At 47.1% G+C, this 16,446-nt stretch overlaps 1 protein-coding gene across 1 annotated transcript in view; it reads right to left on the reverse strand.

Moving 5' to 3' along the window:
* LOC145361737 (pituitary adenylate cyclase-activating polypeptide type I receptor-like) overlaps window positions 1-16,446 on the reverse strand; it is a 137,202-nt gene that overhangs the window by 18,838 nt on the left and 101,918 nt on the right. Inside the window, exon 11 of the mRNA XM_080217669.1 lies at window positions 957-1,037. Coding sequence (XP_080073795.1) covers window positions 957-1,037 — 81 coding nt within the window. The remainder of the gene's footprint in view (window positions 1-956; window positions 1,038-16,446) is intronic.

Below are 16,446 nucleotides of genomic sequence, written 5' to 3' on the forward strand. Positions count from 1 at the left end.
CGAATGGTCTCCTTCTGCGCTGTAGGGATTCTGTGATTCTGCCTGCGGGACATCCAGAGGTCATAAAGGGTGCTATATAAATGCAGGCTCCCTCTTTTCTCGTCCCAGCATTTCAGAAGAGGCGTCTTACACGTCAACATTATAAATCTAAGCACGGTCAAGCGCTCAACTGGAATGAGATACACATTCAAGCACCGTAATCCAAACTCAACAGCAAGGCTAATCAACCGAAATACATCATTGTTTTGAACAGAGTTCCAGTGCTACGTATAAATTAATAATCCTTTGTTAAATCAGTCATTGTCCCGATCCACAATCTTTTATCTGGGCAAAGTAGTCTCCCTCTGTTAGAATGAAAAAGCAAAGTTTTAACACGATGCCCTACAATTCTAACCTTTTGAGTAGAGCCATAGAGGTTTACAGCAGGGAAACAGGCCCTTCGGCCCAACTTGTCCATGCTGCCCCTTTTTTTTAACCACTAATCTCAATTGAATTGCCCCGCGTTTGGCCCCATATCCCTCTACAGCCGTCTCACCCATCTCACTGTCTAGACGCTTTTAAAAATTGTACCCGCCTCTACTACTACCTCTGGCAGCTCGTTCCAGGCGCTGGCCACCCTCTGAGTGAAAAAAAATTGCCCCTCTGGACCCTATTGTGTCTCTCCCCTCTCACCTGAAACCTATATCTCTAGTTTTAGACTCCCCTACCTCTGGGAAAAGGTACAGACTCCCCAGCTGATAGGGTCATAACATTACGGACTAGACCAGCATTTGTTGCCCATTTGTACACCCAACCACTGCCCTCCCCCCATCATTTTTTTAATAATTTTCGGTGTCCCAACTGGACAAGAGGTGAGTATTAATTTCTTCCAGAAACACCAAGAGGTAAATAATATTCCACGCATGCTTTCACAACACACAGTATTTCAGTGGGAGGGAGGTTTTGCTTTGACTTACAGGGTAATGGTGGATAGTTCTGACATCTTGCACACATGCTGGTTAACTCTCTGGGGCTTACAGTAGCACTTCTGCACACAGCTGTTAACACGACAAAGTTTCGATTCAGTTTTTTTTTGACAGAAGGTAGAACCAGCCAGAGGGGAGAGAAAAATGGGAAAGATATATCACAAGATGGATGGAAACGGGAGAGAGAGAGAGAAAGAGAGACAGAGAGAGAGGGGAGAGAGGATAAAAGGTATACGTGTGGGGGTTCTTCCAGACAAGCAATTAAACAATATGAGTCAGAAGTACAGTACTGCGTTTGCCTGACGCGCAAACACGGCATCTCAACGTCTAACCAGTGCGTTAGAGAGGAGGCATATCTTACAGGACAACACAGGCACATCAGGGTAACAAGTTCATCCTTTCGTTTCGATGAGTTCCGCCTACTCACCCGTGCCCCCAAGTGGTAGCACTCCTGTGCCAGACCCACAAGGTCCTCAGTTCGAGTCCCGCTCGAGCGCTTGTGGGACATGGAGGAAGAGGCCATCTGGCTCCGTTCATCAGCTTCTAAAAAGACCCTTCCAACACCCCACACCACACTCCAATGGGCTTGAACGCGCGACACCATAGAATCCCTACAGTGCTGAAGGAGGCCATTCGGCCCAGCGAGCCTGCACAGACGACACTCCCGCCCAGGCCCTATTTGCAAAACCTCGTGCGTTTACGCCACTAATCCCCCAACATACACATCTTGAGACTCTAAAGGACAATTTAGCATGGCGAATCCGCCTAGTTTACACATTTTGAATACTAAGGGGCAATTTAGCATGGCCAATCCACCTAATCTACTCATCTTGGGACACTAAGGGGCAATTTAACATGGCCAACCTCCCAGCCTACACATTTTGGGACACTAAGGGGCAATTTAGCATGACCAATCCACCTAACCTACACATTTTGAGGCAATTTAACATGGCCAATCCACCTAATCTACTCATCTTGGGACACTAAGGGGCAATTTAACATGGCCAACCTCCCAGCCTACACATTTTGGGACACTAAGGGGCAATTTAGCATGACCAATCCACCTAACCTACACATTTTGAGGCAATTTAGCATGGCCAATCCACCTAATCTACTCATCTTGGGACACTAAGGGGCAATTTAACATGGCCAACCTCCCAGCCTACACATTTTGGGACACTAAGGGGCAATTTAGCATGACCAATCCACCTAACCTACACATTTTGAGGCAATTTAGCATGGCCAGTCCACCTAACCTACACATCTTGGGACACTAAGGGGCAATTTAGCATGGCCAATCCACCTAACCAGCACATCTTGGGACACTAAAGGGCAATTTAGCATGGCCAATCCACCTAAACTACACATCTTTGGACGCTTAAGGCAATTTAGCATGGCCAATCCATCTAATCTATATACCTTTGGGCACCAAGGGGCAATTGAGTGTGGCCAATCTACCTAACCTGCATGCCTTTGGAGTAGTGGGAGGAAACTGGAACGTCCGGAGGAAACCCACGCAGACATGGGGAGGACATGCAAACTCTGCACAGACAGTCATTGGAATTGAACTAGGGTCCCCGCTGCTCTGAGGCGGCAGTGCTAACCACTGTGTCTTTCCTCATTCTAAATCCTGTCAGCATTACTCTCACCCCTTTCCCTTTCTAGCTCCTCTCTCGTCTGTAATATGGAAGCTCACCCTGGCATTATCGCCTGTTCCTAACAGTCAACTTGCGTTTGCTGAAACTAGACCCCCTCCCCCCACACCCCCTCAGTAAAGGAGAGCTCCCATAAGAAGGCCATTGTAGTGCTGGTTGGCTCCCTTTCTTTCATGAGGCATCGCAGCTAGGTCAGCATTTGTTGTCCATTCCTACGTTTTTCAAGTTTATTTATTTATTCGTGTCACAAGTAGGCTTACATTAACACTGCAATGAAGTTACTGTGAAAATCCCCTTGTAGCTACACTCCAAGCGCCTGTTCGGGGGCACGGAGGGAGAATTTAGCACGGCCAATGTACCTAACCAGCATGACTTTCGGACTGTGGGAGGAAACCAGAGGACCCGGAGGAAACCCACGCAGACATGGGGAGAACGTGCACACTCCACACTGACAGTCACCCAAGCCGGGAATCGAACTGGAGTCCCTGGTGCTGTGAGGCAGCAGTGCTAACCACTGTGCCACCATGCTGCCCTTGAGAAGGTGAGCTGCCTGCTTGAACTGCTGCAGTCCACGTGGCGTTGGTACATCCCTGGTGCTGTTAGGGAGGGGGTTCCAGGATATTAATTCAGCCCCACTCCCCTGCCTTTCCCACGGTGGCCCTGCAGTTTATAGCTAAGGATTCAGTTCTCAAACCAGGGTTGACCCTGCTGCCTCCAGCCCACGCATTCCAGATCCAAACCACGCACTGGGCAACAAAGAGGCTCCTCGTGACTTTGTTGCTTCTTTTGCTGATCAGCTTAAATCTGTATCCTCTAGTTCTCGATCCTGCCACCAGTTTCTTCCTGTAAATCTCCTCGTACTACTGAACTGCCATTACATATGGCGGATAAACATATTCTCTCAGTGCTGCTGTCTTTCAAATAAGATATTCAACTGAGGAACAGTCGGGGGATGCTCCGTCGCACTGATTGAAAAATAGAAACTACAAGCAGGTTGAGGCCATTCAGCCCTTTGGGAGCCTGCTCCGCCATTCATTATGATCACGGCTGATCATCAAATTCAATATCCTGATCCACCCTTCCTCCCTTGATCCCTTTTAGCCCCCAGAACTAATTTCTTCTTGAAATCAGGCAACATTTTATCTTCAACTACTTTCTGTGGCAGCCTATCCACCATCTACAAGGTACAAGTCAGGAGTGTGCTGGAATACTCCCCACTTGCCTGGATGGGTGCAGCTCCAACAACACTCAAGAAGCTCGACACCATCCAGGACAAAGCAGCCCCATTTGATTGGCACCACATCTACAAACATCCACTCCCTCCACCACTCAGTAGCAGCAGTGTGTACTGTCTACAAGATGCACTGCAGCAACTCACCAAAGATCCTTAGACAGAACCTTCCAAACCCACCACCACTTCCATCTAGAAGGACAAGGGCAGCAGATACATGGAAACACCCCCACCTGCAAGTTCCCCTCCCAGCCCCTCACCATCCTGACTTGGAAATATATCGGCTGTTCCTTCGCAGTCAAAATCCTGGAATTCCCTCCCTAACGGCATTGTGGGTCAACCCACAGCACGTGGACTGCAGCGATTCAAGATGGCAGCTCACCCCCACCTTCTCAAGGGGCAACTAGGGATGGGCAATAAATACTGGCCCAGCCAGCCACGCTCATGTCCCGTGACAATGAATTTAAAAAAAAATTCCACACTTTCGGCACCCTCTCGGTGAAGGAATTTCTCCTCACCTCAGTTCTAAAAGGTCTGGAAGATTAAGGTGTGTGTTCCTGTGTCCTGGCCAACACTAATCATCCCTTAGTCAATAAGAAATGGATACTGCTCATTGCTGTGCACAAAATGTTTTGCTGCTTTACACCAGTGACGGCACGGTGGCATAGTGGTTAGCACTGCTGCCTCATACATCAGGGACCCGGGTTCAACTCTGGCCTCGGGTTACTGCCTGTGCGGAGTCTGCACATTCTCCCCGTTACTGCGTGAATTCCCAAGATGTGCGGGTCAGGTGGATTGGCCACGCTAAATTGACCCTTAGTGTCAGGGGGATTAGCTAGGGTAAATAAGTGGGGTTACGGGATTAGGGCCTGGGTAGGATTGTGGTCAGTGCAGACTTGATGGGCCGAATGGCCTCCTTCTGCACTGTAGGGCACTTTGCAATGTCCTGGCGATGGATAAGTGCCACTCGATCTGTCTTGCAGCTTGGTAGATGAGGCCGGAAATAGGGGAAAATCAAAGCCTTGCCTTTGTAGCTAAACGTCTAACACACTCAGCAAGGCGATAATTTCTACACAACTGGAGTACAGCAGGAATAGGCCTGAGGGGCTGAATGGCCAACCTCGCTGCTACTGTTTACTAATGCAAAAGATAGCAGCACAGTCTCATTAGGATGTTGCCAGAGATGACCAGTTAACTATATCTCCTGCCCCACAGCGCCAGGGACCCAGGTTCGAATCCCTGTTTGGGTCACTGTCTGTGTGGACTCTGCACATTCTCCCCATGTCTGCGTGGGTTTCCTCTGGGTGCTCTGGTTTCCTCCCATAATCCAAAAGTGTGCAGGTTAGGTTGATTAGCCATGCTTAATTGCCCCTTAGTGTCCAAAGGTACATAGGTTAAGGGGGTAAGTGGGGTACATACATGGGGTTACGGGGTAAGCCTGAGTAACTGTCTTTGCACTGAGAGGCTAGAGTCACATAGAACTATAGGAATGTTAGAGCACAGAAGGAGACCACTCAGCCCATCTTGTCCATGCTAACCCGAAGACCATTTCTAATCCCACTTTCCTGCATCTGGTTTGAGTTGGTGCAGACTCATTGGAGGGATTCTATGATTAGGGAGGGAATAGAAGGATATGGTCTGAGTAAGGGCAGAAGATTTTATTTTAGTTTAATTAGGGCATCATGATCGGTGCAGGCTTGGAGGGCCGAAGGGCCTGTTCCTGTGCTGTCCTTTTCTCTTCTTGGTATTCAAGAGGTGCGGGCATGACTGGCATCATTATTTATCTCTAACTGTCCTTGCACTGAGAGGCTAGAGTCACATAGATCTATAGAAAGGTTACAGCACAGAAGGAGACCACTCAGATTATCTTGTCCATGCCAGCCCAAAGACCCTTCCTATTCCCACCTCCCTGCATCCGGCTCACAGCCCTGTAGCTTACAGCACTGAAGGTACAGATCCAGGTACTTTTTAAAAGGGTTTAGGATCTCTGCCTCCATCACCAACCCAGGCAGCAAATTCCTACCACCCAGAACCCTCTGAGTAAAAAAAAAATTCTTCTTCCTGTCGCTTCCATACCTACTGCCACTTATCTTGAATCTATGCTCCCTGGTTCTAGAATTCTCCGCCAAGGGAAACAATTTTACCCTGTCCACGCTATCTCTTCCCCTCATAATTTCGAACCCAAATCCACAGACCATTACCCTGGATCTCTGGATTACTAGTCCAATGACAATACCGCTACGCCAACTCTATCAAATCACTCTTCAGCCTTCCTTGTTCCAAGGAAAATAATCCCAACCTATCCAATCTCTCCTGGTAAGTACACTTTTCCGGCCCTGGCAACATTCTTGGAAACCTCCTCTGCGCTCTCTCTGGAGTGATCATGTCCTTCCTGTAATGTGATGACCAGAACTGCACACAATGCTCCAGGTGTGGCCTCACCAGTGTTTTATGCAATTCCAACATTATATCAAACAGCAACAAAGAACAAAGAACAGCACAGCACAGGAAACAGGCCCTTCGGCCCAACAAGCCCACGCCGCCATTTTAACATTCAGTGAGCGCCTCATCCCAATCCTTCTTCTACCCACGACTTTCGCCTACACCTCTTGGGCTCCACAATAAAGGTGTGCAAATTTACAGAATTATATATGTGTGCCAGATTGAGGGAGGTCTAATTTAGGGACAATATCCTTCCTTTTACATTCTATACCTCTGCCAATGAAGGAGTGCATTCCGTATGACTTCTTTACAACCTTGTCTAGTTGAACTGCTGCCTTTAGGGACCTGTGTACTTGTACACCAAGATCTCTCACTTCATCTACCCCTCTTAGTGTATTCCCATTTATTGTACACTCCCTATAACTGTTTGACCTCCCTAAATGAATGGCCTCACAGTGTGTTAAAATCCATCTACCACTTTCCCGCCCACTCCACCGACCCCTCTATATCATTTTGGAGATTACAGCCAACCTCCACACTATCCACTACTCGGCCAATCTTGATGTCATCTGCAAATTTCCCAAATGTAGCCTCCTACATTCACGTCCAAATGGTCAACGTATAAAACAAGTAAAGGTCCATCACTGAGCCCCTGGAACATCACTTGAAACAGCTTTCCATTCACAAGGGCAGCCATCCACCACTGCCAGTTGTTTCCTGTTACTAAACCAACTTTTTAATCCAGTTTGCCAAATTACTATCTTTTACTTTTTTGACCAATCTGTCATGTGGGACATGTAGGCCAGACCAGGATGGCAGATTTCCTTCCCTAAGGGACATCAATGAACCATAGAAACATAGGAAAACTACAGCACAATACAGGCCCTTCGGCCCACAAAGCTGTGCCGAACATATCCCTACCTACTAGACTTACCTATAGCCCTCTATCTTACTAAATTCCACCTACTTATCTAAAAGTCTCTTAAAAGACCCTATCGAATCCGCCTCCACCATCGTTGCCAGCAGCCGATTCCACTCACCCACCACCCTCTGAGTGAAAAACTTATCCCTGACATCTCCTCTCTACCTACTCCCCAGCGCCTTAAACCTGTGTCCTCTTGTGGCAACCATTTCAGCCCTGGGAAAAAGCCAGTGACTATCCAGGAAAAACCCTCTGACTATCCACCCGAATTGTGACAATCAACAACGAGCCATCATTTGACTTCTAATTCAATTCAAAAGTCGCCATCTGCCTTGTTGGGCTTTGAACCCAGATCCACAGAGCATTACCCTGGGTCTCTGGATTACTAGTCTAGTGACAATACCACTATGCCACCGCTTCTCCTTTCAACGCATTGGTTGTTCATCACAAGCTAACATTCATTTGTGGGATCTGGGCATCGCTGGCTGGGCCAACATTTATTGCCCATCCCTAGGTGCCCTTGAACTGAGTAGCTTGCTCGATCATTTCAGAGAGTTGTTAAGAGTCAACCACATTGCTGTGGGTCTGGAGTCACATGTAGACCAGACTGGATAAGGACAGCAGGTCAAGGACAATTGATGATAGTTTCATGGTCAACATTACATTCTACTCAATAATTCAACTTTAATTTGTTGGACCAAGGTGGGATTTGAACCTATGTTCTCAGAGCATTGACTCTCACCAACTTTTACAGGTGCACCATGGAAAGCATTCTTTCTGGTTGTATCACAGCTTGGTATGGCTCCTGCTCTGAACAGGACCCCAAGAAATTACAAAGGGTTGTGAATGTAGCCCAATCCATCACTCAAACCATCCTCCCATCCACTGACACTGTCTACACTTCCCGCTGCCTTGGGAAAGCAGCCAGCATAATTAAGGACGCCACACAGCCCGGTCATTCTCTCTTCCACCTTCTTCCGTTGGGAAAAAGACACAAAAGTCTGAGATCACATACCAACCGAATCAAAAACAGTTTCTTCCCTGCTGCCATCAGACTTTTGAATGGACCTACCTTGCATTATGTTGATCTTTCTCTACACCCTAGCTATGACTTTAACACTACATTCTGTACCCTCTCCTTTCCATACACTTTATGTGGTTAGGTTAATTGGCCAAGATAAATTGCCTCTTATTCTCAGGGGGACTAAGAGGGTAAATATGTGGGGTTACGAGGATAGGACCTAGGTGGGATTGTTGTTGGTGTAGGCTGAATGGGCTAAATGGCCTCGTTCTGCACTGTAGGGATTCTATGATCCTATGAATGGTATGAACTGTGTGTATAGCGTGCAAGAAACAATATTTTTCACTCTATCCCAATACATGTGATAATAATAAATCAAATCAAACCCTGGGTCTCTGGATTACTGGTGCTATGTGTCACCATTATTTCATCATCTCCCCCTTCATTTGATTTATTATTACATATTAACACATGCAACAATGAAAAGTATTGTTTCTTGCACTCTGTACAGCAAAAGCATACCGTTCATAGAGAAGGAAAGGAGAGGGTGCAGAATGTAGTGTTACAGTCATAGCTAGGGTGTAGAGAAAGACCAACTTAATGTGAGGTAGGTCCATTCAAAAGTCTGACAGCAGCAGGGAAGAAGCTGTTCCTGAGTCGGTTGGTACGTGACCTCAGACTTTTTCCCGCCGGAATAAGGTGGAAGAGAGAATGTCCGGGGTGCGTGGGGTCCTTAATTACGCTGGCTGCTTTTCCCGAGGCAGCGGGAAGTGTAGACAGAGTCAATGGATGGGAGGCTGGTTTGAGTGATGGATTGGGCTTCGTTCATGACTCTTTGTAGTTCCTTGGGGTCTTGGGCAGAGCAGGAGCCCATACCAAGCTGTGATACACCCAGAAAGAATGCTTTCTGCGGCGCATCTGTAAAAATTGGCGAGAGTCGTTGCTGACAAGCCAAATTTCCTTAGTCTTCTGAGGAAGTAGAGGCGTTGGTGGGCTTTGGATTCCACATAAGATACACCCTCCCCCGTGATTAAACAATTAGAACTGAACACACAGCATCACTTGAGATTGACGTTTACTCAGTGTCCCATGCAATACTATTTTGGGTTTCATAAACAGGGAGCCCCAGTATGAGTTCAAAAGGTGACAGTAAACTTGCACGGGGCCAGACAACAGAAACAATCCTACGTGCTGCAGCCCAACAGAAAGAATATTAAAAGCAGAATGTGTACATTTAGCAGTAAGATACAAGGCTACAGGGAGAGAGCTAGGCTGCATATTACTTTTGGCTGTCTACAGGAAAATGCTGATTCAGGTACAGAGGGGCTGAATGGCCTCCTTCTGCACTCTATAGTTTTATTTATAGAGCTCAGAGAAGGAGGCCATTCAGCCCATCGAACCTGCACCGACCACAATCCTACCCAGGCCCCATCCCCACAACTCCGTGCAGTTACCCTAGCTGGTCCCTTTGACGCTAAGGAGCAATTTAGCACGGCCAATCCACCCAACCCGCACATTTTTGGACCGTGGGAGGAAACCAGAGTGTCCGGAAGAAACCCACGCAGACACGGGGAGAACATGCAGACTCCACACAGACAGTGACCCAAGCCGGGAATCGAACCGGGGTTCCTGGAGCTGTGAGGCAGCTGTGCTAACTACTGTGCCACCGTGCTGCCTATATGTTGTTGAAATTGGGCTGATTCTTTTCACAGCAGAAAAGGCTAATCACTGTGCCCCCATGCTGCCTCGCTCCCCTGATGAAGGAGCAGCGCTCCAAGAGCTCGTGATTCCAAATAAGCCTGCTGGACTTTAACCTGGTGTTGTGAGACATCTAACTGTGCCCATTCCAGTCCAACGCTGGCACCTCCAAGATGCAGAGGTCATAAGGCAGAGGTCTTGCATTATCTGGACATAAAGCAGTCCTGAACCATATTTCTTTCTCAATAAATAGCGCCGGGGACAGATTGTCTGTCCATTATCGTGTTGCATTTTGTGGGATCTTGCTGCGCGCACATTTGCTCTGCGTTTCTTACAACGGTGGCTGCGCTTGTTTGGTCGCAGGGCACTCTGAGCCGTCCAGGGGTAGGGGCAGGCACTATCTAAATGCAAATGTGTCCGTTAATTGGTGCTTTCCGCACAAGCGAAGCTCGGGAAGGTCAAATGGCTCTTCACATTGGACCCCGGAATGCCAAAATGATCAGATGCATATCCGTCACATAATAACAATAAACTGGTGCCCTCATTACACATTCCAAAGATAGAAGCAAAATACTGCGGATGCTGGAATCGGAACCAAAAACAGAAAATGCTGGGAAATGCTTCAAGAGTTCTGAGGGAGGGTCACACAGACTCAAAACGCTGGCTTTATTCTCTCTGCACAGATGGTGTCAGACCCGCTGAGATTTTCCAGCATGTCCGTCTTTGCCTAGCATTGCTGCCTCACCCAACATATAGGCAGCACAGTGGCAAAAACCCAGTCTGCAGGTGCAGCAGGTGGTCAGGAAGGCAAATGGGATGCTGGCCTTCATAGCGAGGGGGATAGATTACAAAAGCAGGGAGGTCTTGCTGCAACTGTACAGGGCACTGGTGAGGCCGCAGCTGGAGTACTGTGTGCAGTTTTGGTCCCCTTATTTGCAAAAGGATATATTGGCCTTGGAGGGAGTACAGAGAAGGTTCACCAGGCTGATACCGGAGATGAGGGGGTTAGTTTAGGCGGAGAGATTGAGTAGACTGGGTCTGTACTCATTGGAGTTTAGGAGGCTGAGGGGGATCTTATTGAGACATATAAGATAATGAAGGGGCGAGGCAGGGTAGAGGTAGAGAGATTCTTTCCACTTAGAAAGGAAACCAGAACTAGAGGACACAGCATCAAAATAAGGTGGGGGGAGGTACAGTTTAGAACAGAGTTGAGGAGGAACTTCTTCTCTCAGAGGGTGGTGAATCTCTGGAATTCTCTGCCCGTTGAAGTGGTGGAGGCTACCTCGCTAAATATATTTAGGTCACGGGTAGATAGGTTTCTGATAGACAAGGGAACTAAGGGTTATGGGGAGAAAGCCGGAAAGTGGAACTGATCCACTTCAGATCAGCCATGATCTTATTGAATGGCGGGGCGGGCTAGATGGCCTACTACTGCTCCTATTTCTTATGTTCCTATGTTCTCACAGCATCAGGGACCCAGGTTTGATTCCCGGCTTGGGTCACTGTCTGTGTGAAGTTTGCACATTCTCCCCGTGGGTTTTCTCCAGGTGTTCAGTTTTCCTCCCGCAGTCTGAAAAACGTACTGGTTAGGTGCATTGACCCGAACAGGTACCGCAATGTGGCGACTCAGGGAATTTCGCAGTGATTTCATTGCAATGTTAATGTAAGCCTTACTTGTGGCTAATAAGTAAACTTAAGATTGGAAAACGGCTAATGTTACGCCGTTGTTTAAGAAGGGTGCCAGGCAAAAGGCAGGGAATTATAGGCCGGTTAGTTTAACATCTGTTGTAGGTAAAATGTTAGAATCTGTCATCAAGGAGGAAATAGCGAGGCATCTTGAGGGGAATTGCTTGATAGAGCAGACGCAGCATGGTTTCGTTAAGGGGAAGTCGTGTCTGACAAATTTATTGGAGTTCTATGAGGATGTGTCTAGGGCAGTGGATAGAGGAGAGCCGGTGGATGTGGTCTTTCTTGATTTTCAGAAGGCGTTTGACAAGGTACCTCACAAGAGGTTATTGCAGAAGGTAAGGGGGCATGGAGTTGGGGGTAGGGTGTTAGCGTGGATAGAGGAGTGGTTGTCAAATAGGAGGCAGAGAGTGGGGGTCAATGGGTGCGATTCGGATTGGCGGTTGGTGACTAGTGGAGTGCCCCAGGGGTCGGTGCTGGGGCCTCAGCTTTTTACCATTTATATAGGTGATCTGGAGGAGGGAACCGAATGTATGGTGTCGAAATTTGCTGATGACACCAAGATTGGTGGAACGGCAAATTGCGCGGAGGGTGTGGAGAGTCTACAGAAGGATCTAGATAGGCTAGGCGAATGGGCCAGGAAATGGCAAATGGAATTTAATGTTGGCAAGTGTGAGGTGGTCACTTTGGTAGGAATAATGGTAGGAAGGACTATTACTTACGGGGCGAAAAACTGCAGCAGGCGACGGTGCAGAGGGACCTCGGGGTCCTTGTGCATGAGTCGCAAAAACCCAGCCTGCAGGTGCAGCAGGTGGTCAGGAAGGCGAATGGGATGCCGGCCTTCATAGCGAGGGGGATTGAATATAAAAGTAGGGAGGTCTTGCTGCAGCTGTATAGGGCATTGGTGAGGCCGCAGCTGGAGTACTGTGTGCAGTTTTGGTCGCCGCACTTACGCAAGGATATTTTGGCCTTGGAGGGAGTGCAGAGGAGGTTTACTAGGCTGATACCGGAGTTGAGGGGGTTGAGCTATGAGGAGAGGCTGAATAAACTAGGCTTGTACTTGTTAGAGTTTAGAAGAATGAGGGGAGATCTCATTGAGACGTATAAGGTGATGAATGGGATGGATAGGATAGAGGTGGAGAGGCTCTTCATGCTCAGAAAGGACAGTAGGACTAGGGGGCACAGCCTCAAGATAAAGGGGGGGCGGTTTAGAACGGAGTTGAGGAGGAACTTCTTCACTCAAAGGGTGGTGAATCTCTGGAATTCTCTGCCCGTTGAAGTGGTGGAGGCTACCTCGCTAAATATTTTTAAGACGCGGGTTGATGGGTTTTTGATAAGCGAGGGGATTAAGGGTTATGGGGAGAGGGCGGGAATGTGGAACTGAGCCACGACAGATCAGCCATGATCTTATTGAATGGCGGGGCAGGCTCGAAGGGCTGAATGGCCTACTCCTGCTCCTATTTCTTATGTTCTTATGTTTACTTTATATTCCAAACTCAGTTTTCCAACATTAAAATGTGATTCTGTGATTGGACAACATTCACTAAATAATCTTTGGAGTGCGAAAAGTTGCTCTGACAACCAATTTACAATTGTCATTTGGGCTCACAGTGTGGCACACTGCTTGTATTGGGAGCTACATATATTAATACAGGAGCAGGAGCAGGCCATTCAGCCCATTGAGCCTGCTCTGCCATTCAATATGGCTGATTCTCCATCACAATGATACACTCCCAATCTCTCCCCATACCCTCGATACCTTTAGTGTACATAAATCTATTTCCTTCTTAAATATAAGGAAGGGCACTGTTTTTTGCAGACAGAAAGAACAGGTACACACATTGCGCCTGTTTCAACTAAACTACGTAAGTGACAGCCATTCACTGATACATTCCGCAGGGCACTGCCCTGAGCAGTCAGAGTCAAGCTGACTGGTTTAAATTTCAAACAATGCTTGGTAGTTAACCATCAGTCAGCATCAACTGGTGCACTCTCCATGGCAGTACTCTACCAACTAATCAGCACTTCTGCTCATTGAGTATGAAGTTGTTGTCCCCCCACCACCAGGGACAGAAACATCATTGAATCCAGCTGTGTGTATATAAAAATAAACAAATGTGAGACAGATTAGCCGGCAGAACAGGAAGTGAAGACTGGCCGGAGAAAATGCCAGGAGCATCAGGAGTAAGGTGGGTGAGCTTGTAGCATGGGTGGGTATCTGGAACTCCAATGTTTTGGCCATTTTGGAGACATGGATAGAGCAGGGACAGGAATGGCTGTTGCAGGTTCTGGGGTTCAGTAAGATCAGGGAAGGTGGTAAAAGAGGGGGAGGTATTGCATTGTTAGTCAAGGACAGTATTACGGTGGCACAAAGGACGTTTGATGAGGACTTCTCTACTGAGATAGTATGGGCTGAGGTTAGAAACAGGAAAGGAGAGGTCACCCTGCTGGGAGTTTTCTAGAGGCCTAAGAAAAGTTCCAGAGATGTAGAGGAAAGGATTGCAAAGATGACCCTGGATAGGAGTGAAAGTCATGATGTGGAGATGCCTGCATTGGACTGGGATAAACACAGCAAGAAGTCTCACAACACCTGGTTAAAGTCCAACAGGTTTATTTGGTAGCAAACACCACCAGCTTTCAGGGCTTTTCCCATTCGTCAGGTGAATGGGGAGTTCTAATCACAAACAGAGCGTATAAAGGCACACACTCAGTTTACAGAGTACTGATTCGAACCCCGCACACATGAGGACGGCCTCAACCGGGATCTTGGGTTCATGTCACACTATCTGCAGCCCCCGTGACTTGCCTGAATTTACAACATCTCACTTACTGTCCTGTCTGGAGACAATACACATCTCTTTAACCTATGCTTAATGCTATCTCCACTCACATTGTCTGCACCTTTAAGACTTGATTAGCTGTGAAGACTCGCATTCTAATCAGTATTTTGTAAACTGAGTGTCTTTATATGCCCTGTTTGTGATCAGAACTCCCCACTCACTGACAAAGGGGAAAAGTCCCGAAAGCTAATTGTGTTTGCTACCAAATAAACCTGTTGGGCTTTAATCTGGTGTTGTGAGACTTCTCACTAGGAGAAAAAGTAACAGGGTAGTTGTTATGGGGGACTTTAACTTTACAAATATTGACTGGAAAAGTTATAGTTCGAGTACTTTAGATGGGTCAGTTTTTGTTCAGTGTGTGCAGGAGGGTTTCCTGACACAGTATGTAGATAGGCCAACAAGAGGTGAGGCCACATTGAATTTGGTATTGGGTAATGAACTAGGCCAGGTATTAGATTTAGGGATAGGTGAACACTTTGGTGATAGTGACCACAATTCGGTACGTTTACATTAACAATGGAAAGGGATGGGTATATACGGCAGGGCAAGAGTTATAGCTGGGGGAAAGGAAATGATGATGCAATTAGGCGAGATTTAGGATGTATAGGGTGTGGAAGAAACTGCAGGGGATGGGCACAATTGAAATGTGGAGCTTGTTCAAGGAACTGCTACTGCGTGTCCTTGGTAAGTATGTACCTGTCAGGCAGGCAGGAAGTGGTCAAACGAGGAAACTGTGGTTTATTAAAGAAGTTGAATCTCTTGTGAAGAGGAAGAAGGAGACTTATGTCAAGATGAGACGTGAAGGCTCAGTTAGGGCGCTTGAGAGTTACAAGTTAGAGGAAGGAACTAAAGAGAGAGTTAAGAAGAGCCAGGAAGGGACATGAGAAGTCTTTGGCAGGTAGGATCAAGGAAAACCCTAAAGCTTTCTGTAGGTATATCAGGAATAAAAGAATGACTCGGTAAGATTAGGGTCAGTCAAGGACAATACTGGGAAGTTGTGCGTGGAGTCCAAAGAGATAGGAGAGGCGCTAAATGGACATTTTTTGTCAGTATTCACATGAGAAAAAGACAATGTTGTTGAGGAGAATATTGAGATAGAAGCTATTAGACTAGAAGGGATTGATGTTCATAAGGAGGTGGTGCTAGCAATTCTGGAAAGTATGAAAATAGATAAGTCCCCTGGACTGGATGGGATTTATCCTGGGATTCCCTGGGAGGCTAGAGAGGAGATTGCAGAGCCTTTGGCTTTGATCTTTAGGTCATCATTGGCTATAGGAACAGTGCCAGAAGACTGGAGGATAGCAAATGTTGTCCCCTTGTTCAAAAAGGGGAATAGAGACAACCCTGGTAATTATAGACCAGTGAGCCTTACTTCTGTTGTGGGCAAAGTTTTGGAAAGGATCATGAGAGATAGGATTTATAATCATCCAGAAAGGAGTAATTTGATTAGGGATAGTCAACACAATTTTGTGAAGGGTAGGTCGTGCCTCACAAACCTTATTGAGTTCCTTGAGAAGGTGACCAAAGAGATGGATGAGGGTAAAGCAGTTGATGTGGTGTATATGGATTTCATTGTTGTGAGACTTCTTATTGATTGGTCATGGCATTGCCCTGAGGAATGAATGGCTGTTGCTTACTAGTTTAGCTGAAATCAGTGCAATGTGTGTGCCTGTTCTTTCTGTCTGCAAAATATTGTGCCCCGTGTATTAATGCATGTAGCTCCCAGTACAATAAGTGTGCCACACTGTGAGTCCAATTAACAATTGTAAGTTGGTTGTCAGCGTAATTCTTTGCATACTGAGGATTATTTAGCGAACGCTGTCCAATTGCAGGATCGTATCTTAACGTTGTGTTTTGTGTGAGGCAAACACGGGCTGTGGGATATGGTCTGTACCTTATCAGTTCTGGCCAGCAGAAGTTACATGCTGTTTGATTCATCACTGGGGGTGTGCAGCCTACATATTATCGAACGTATTCAAGAGGCAG

Source organism: Carcharhinus amblyrhynchos, chromosome 2 (assembly GCF_965287045.1).
Source record: "Carcharhinus amblyrhynchos chromosome 2, sCarAmb.v2.hapA, whole genome shotgun sequence".
NCBI lineage: Eukaryota > Metazoa > Chordata > Chondrichthyes > Carcharhiniformes > Carcharhinidae > Carcharhinus > Carcharhinus amblyrhynchos.